The following is a 5,811-nucleotide window of genomic DNA, read 5'->3' on the forward strand; positions in this document are numbered from 1 at the left end:
TACCTGTGGCGGATTCATTTTGATATTTGGCAAAACTAATACAATTATGTAAAGTTTAAAAATAAAATAAAATTAGAGAAAGTTAAAAAAAAAAAATAATAATAATAATGTGTTTATACATGTAAAATGGACAAAATTTTAATATTAGATGTTTCTGCATAATGGAGTTACATGAATTTTCATATTAGTTTTTAATTTATTAATTTGATATTTACAAGCACCTTCTTTGTGCTAGTCAGTAGTCAAAACAAACCAATTTTTGCTTTGATGGATGTTACATACCATAATGGAAAAAGACAGACAATAAAATAAGGAAGTGCAACATATGTCCTGTTAAAAGGTAATAAGTGCTATGAACAAAAGCAATGCAGGAAAGATGGGCAGGGACTGTTCTGGGAGTGGGTGCTCAGGGAAGGTGTCACACAAAAGGTGGCCTTTGAGGACAAGTCAAATATGAGGAAATTATATAGTAAGGCTTGGCAGTATCTTGGAAAATTACCTTCCAGACAGAGGAAACATCAAGTCGAAGTTACTGGGATAGGATTGGGAAGGGTGGGCTGACATAGCTCAGGATCAGGAGGCCAGGACAACTGAAGGATTGAGATGGGATGCATTAGAATAAGGGGTCAGAGAGTAAAAAGGAGTGGGAGTTGGGGTTTATGGATAGGGTCCTATGGACATTTATAGATCACAAGAAAAGACTTAGCTCTTTAACAGCGAAGTCATCGAGGGTTTTGAGAAGACAGAGATGATGTGACTATATTTTAACCAGATCATTCTGGACACTCTGCTGACAATAAAATAAACTGGGACAAAAACAGAAGACCAACAAAGAGGCTACAGCTATCATATAGGCAAGAGATGATGGTGGTTCGAGTGTAGGTGGTAGATTTGAGGGAGACATGATGTCATCTGGCAGTTTCATGATGACAGCGCTAATCCAAGTTTGTTAATGGATTGGATGTGGAATATGAGAGAAAATATTTCTAAAATATTACAAGTCTTAGATTTGGGGCCAGAGACTGGAAAAATGGAATTACAGTGAATTCCATTGGGTTGTGGGGTGGAGAGAGGAGTGCGGTAAACAGCAGGAGTCAGTCTGGGATGTCATGCATGAGGTGAAACAGGATTTGAAAGCAGAGCTGTGGCAGGGGCATAGGCTTCTGGGGAGAGGAGCCTAGCATTCATGAGAAAGATAAGTACAAAGATTATCGATAGATAGATGGGATTTAAAGCCAGGAAAGCTGGGTACCTAAGAAGCTCTCAAAGAAGAATGAAGGAACAGCTGGCGATGTTTGGGGGAGGCAAGAAAAATGGGTGGCCTGGGAAGGCAGTGATCCACTGTGTTAGGTGATATTCGGAGGTCAAACACAATGAGACCTGACTAACAATCATTGCTATCACTGGTGATCATGGCAAAAGTTATTTTATTGGCATGACTGGGTGAGTTGAAAAGGAAAAACATTGAAAGCAGAGAATATGAACAAGCCAGCCTGAGAAGATTAAAACTACATAGTCTATGGTTCCAACTGAGTGGCATTCTGTACTCAGCAAAACTATGGAGATTGTAAAAAGGTCGGTGGTTGTCAGGGGCTTGACGGGAGAAGGAAGAGAGGCAGGGACGAATAGGTGGAACACGGGATTTTTAAGGCAGCAAAACTACTCTGTATGATCCTGTAAATGATGAATAGATGAAATGTATTTGTCAGAATTCATAGAACTGCAGAGAAAATGCAAACTCTAATATAAACAATGGATTTTATTTTTAAATAATGTATCAGTATTGGTTCATCAGTTGTTGCAGATGTACCACAGTAATGCAAGATATTAATGGGGAAAAGTATGTATATATGATGTGGAGCAGGTGATATATAGAAACTCTGTATTTTCTGCTCAACTTTACTATAAATACAAAGCTGCTCTTTAAAAGTCTATAAATATTTCTAAACCACTCTCGAGCTTGGCTCTAAAGGGGAAGAAAAAATGAGATAAGATGTGGAAGGAGAAAGCTGACAAAAAGATTTTATTTAAGATTAAAGAAACATATGCCAAGGGGATGCAATAGGGAGGAAAAAGTTAATGGTTCATAAGAGAGAAAGGAGTAATGGTCCTTTGTAGGAAAGAGGGAATGGAATCTGATGCACAGATGAAGGAATCAACTTTTGTAGGAAAAGCATCAGTCAGCCAGTCTCAAGAGAGATACAGGTATGTGAGTAGATATAAAGGTAGCTGTGCTGTGTTTAATCTGAGTATTTAATCGCTGTGTTAATGTGTTAATGTGCTGTGTTTAACACCGAGTGTTTAATCGCTCAGTGTTGTGTGATTCTTTGTGACTCCATGGACTGTAGCCCGCAAAGCTCCTCTGTCCATGGGGATTCCCCAGAGAAGAATACTGTAGGAGGGCTTTGCCATGCCCTACTCCAGGGGATCTTCCCAACCCAGGAATCAAACCCAGGTCTCCCGCATTGCAGGCAGATTCTTTACCAGCTGAGCCACAAGAGAAGCCCAAGAATACTGGAGTGGTAGCCTATCCCTTCTCCAGGGGATCTTCCCAACCCAGGAATCGAACTGGGGTCTCCTGCATTGCAGGTGGATTCTTTACCAACTGAGCTATCAGGGAAGCCCTGATAGAGACTAAGATTGAGAAGGAGATATTTCAGAAAAGAAAATGCTCTTTTCCATAATATGCATATTTTACTATGTGTGTGATTTGTATTTATTTTAAATCATATTTATATTTATATTAAATCATAAACATTTTAATTTTGATTATTTTAAATAAAATATAAAAATTAATCCCATGCATTTTGGTTCCAGGTTTGTTTTGGATGCTACCCATTCAGTTGGTTAAGCCATTGTCAGAGAGGCAGTACCAAGAGAGGCTTCTGTTTTCTAGGGGAGATCTGATAAGTTCACAGTGGCTGTGGATCATCATCTTGACCCCGGTCCTGGGCTAACATGGTGGTATTTTCAGACAACAGATGACAAAGGTTGTAGCAAGAACAGCTCTCTTTGTAGTCTAGGTCTCCTGTGCTGTTCTGGGAGTCATCTCTGGATATCCAGCCTATAATCTGTTCTTCCAAGCTTTGAAACTGTTTCATAAACGTGTAATTCTCTGTATTAAATCATTTTTAAGTAATTAGAATGCAAAAGATTCCTGATTGATACACCAAAGAACCATCAGGGTCACACTCAGTGTGAAGTCAATTATGGATGAGATCAATAACAGTTAGGAGTCATAAATATCTGATAGGACTAATTATGAAGTCATGGCAAAAAAGACAGTGAAATGTTTCCATGACTTTTTTCATATGAAAATGACTTGCTTATTTGCCTTCCTCTATGTGATTATTGAAGAAAAATTTAGTTTAATTCCTTTTGAAGATGTAAGCATAACATTTCCCTTTTAATAATATTTTCAACTCTTTGATATCTTCAGAATCATGAGTTTACAGCCCTGAATCACTTTTGAACCATATGAGAGAAATTACTCTGTTGTTTATAATGGATTCTTATTATAATTATTATAAAATGAAGCTCTTTATATTCACTTCATAGACCCTATCTATGTGCTGGACATTGTCAGTATCTCCAACATGAATGCTAACCGTTTATACAGTCGCTTATTATATCCCAGTCAATTTGACCTTTGCTGTGATCATCAAATATACCAAGTTCATTACTATCTTCAGATTTTTGCCATACCTGTTTCATCTGCCTGGAAGGCTCTCCCTGCCCGTGTTTGCACAGTTAGCATATTCAGTTTATCCAGATATCAACCAAAACATCACCTCCTTTAAAGGACCTACTTCAAGACTAAAAGTAAATTCACTACCCCCATCTCACACTTGCTATTGAATATTTTGCTTTTGTTTTTAGTACCCTCAGGGATATATGTCTTCTTGAAACTATACTGTTTATTTTCTATGTTATTGGCTGTCTATTCCTACCAGATTGTAACTTCAGAGGACAGTGACTTTACCTGCCTCAGTAGTAGCTCTTTCTCCCAGGGCCTAGTACAGTCTAGACAAATGGGAGGTGATCAATAAAAGCAGTGTTTTGAAAATGAATACCTTCATTTCACATGAAATTCTCCAGTCATTATTTTCATATTCATTTTTTCCACTTTTTATCAGGCTAAGTGCTGACTAAACAGCCTTTTCACAGATGCTTTTACTTCCTGGTTGCGAAGAGTATAAATCACAGGGTTTAACAGGGGAAAGATCACTGTGTGGAAGAGAGAAACCACCTTGTCAGCTGGGAAGGCTCTGAAGGGGCGGGTGTAGATAAAGATGCCAGGCCCGAACATGAGAAATATAACGATGATGTGGGTGGTGCACGTGGACAGCGCCTTGCTCTTCCCCTCAGAGGAGGAACCATGTACACGGCAGAGGATGACTGCATAGGAGGCCAGAAGGCCCAGGAAGCACAGGAGGGTCATCAGACCACTGTTGAAGACCATCAGCAGCTCCACCACAAAGGTGTCAGTGCAGGCCAGCTTGATGACCTGCGGCACATCACAGAAGAAGTTGTCCAGTTGGTTTGGACCACAGAAGGGCAAGCGGAGGATGAGGGCCACTTGGATAATGGAATGAACAAAGCCTCCAAGCCACAGAGCCAACAGCAAGGCATAGCAGGCTCTAGGGTTCATGACAGTCGAATAGTGTAAAGGACGACAGATGGCAATGTAGCGGTCAAAGGCCATCACGACAAGGAGTAATCCCTCCCCTCCTCCAAGAAAGTGCAAGAAGAAGAGCTGAGTGATGCAGGCTCTATAGGAGATCACCTTCTTCTCAGAGAGGAAGTCCACCAGCATCCTGGGAGCCACAATGAAGGAGTAGGATGCATCCAGGAAGGCCAGGTTGCCCAGGAAGAAGTAGAGGGGGGCCGTGAGACTGGGGTCTGACCTGATGGTGAGGATGATGAGGAAATTTCCAGGGAGGATGATGAGGTAGAAAATTAAGACTAGGGCAAACACCAGGAGCTGAATATTTTGGGACTGAGTCAGACCAGCAAGGATGAATTCTGTCACCTCCGTACTGTTCTCATTCTCCATCCTCTCTGCCTGCAGTACATAAAGAAGCAGAGTTTATCGTTATTATAATTTCTCACATCTAGACCCACGTTGTTGTCTTCCTACAAATATCTGACATATTCACCACTTCAGTTATAAACAATGTTTCAACCCTTTCCAATATCCTGGGAAAACACTGAACATTTCCCTCCTCTAGATTTAAAACAAACAAATCACCTGTCTCAACGCTACAGTCTTATCCCCATTCAGCCATGTGCCTCTGCAGCACTGCGGTCCACTCTCAGAGGCTAGTGTCCTGTACCGTCTTGGGATTCCTGCCTTCTTGAGTCATAGGAAAAATTTCCTGATTGACATACAACATAACTCCAAATATCAAGATCTTTGCATTTTGGTGGTTGTACTGTGCTTGAGACTTAGCAGCTTGCTTGGAATTACACACTTTTCACCTCATCCACCAACACAAACTTTTGTGGAATTCCCATTTTCGCCTGCTAACTCTCTGTCTTGCTCTCTGTTTTCTCTTATTGTCCTCCTCCTTCCTGATGTCCTTGTATTGCTCTGACTCCAAGCTGGTCACCAGTTTCCAACAATAACTCTACTTTCCCCATCATTTAGAGGTAGGTTCCAGCTGTATCCCTGGTGAAGCATTGCTAATGTAGCCACTCCTTCCTTGAACTACACAACTTCATTACACTCTCTCAGTCTCAATTCCTTATTGTTGTTGTTGTTCTTCGCAAAGCTGTGTTTCTTTGGCAACCCTATGGATTGTAGCCTGC

At 40.6% G+C, this 5,811-nt stretch overlaps 1 protein-coding gene across 1 annotated transcript; it reads right to left on the reverse strand.

The window, feature by feature from the left end:
- Positions 1–4,132: 4,132 nt before the first annotated feature.
- Positions 4,133–5,112, reverse strand: LOC105004138 (olfactory receptor 4N2). The gene has a single exon (XM_010861675.1). The coding sequence runs from the start codon at positions 5,054–5,056 to the stop codon at positions 4,133–4,135; it is 924 nt and encodes a 307-aa protein (XP_010859977.1). The 5' UTR covers positions 5,057–5,112.
- Between the last annotated feature and the right edge of the window lie 699 nt (positions 5,113–5,811).

The sequence above is a fragment of the Bison bison genome, unplaced genomic scaffold, assembly GCF_000754665.1.
Source record: "Bison bison bison isolate TAMUID 2011002044 unplaced genomic scaffold, Bison_UMD1.0 scf7180017857938, whole genome shotgun sequence".
In the NCBI taxonomy this organism is placed as follows: domain Eukaryota; kingdom Metazoa; phylum Chordata; class Mammalia; order Artiodactyla; family Bovidae; genus Bison; species Bison bison.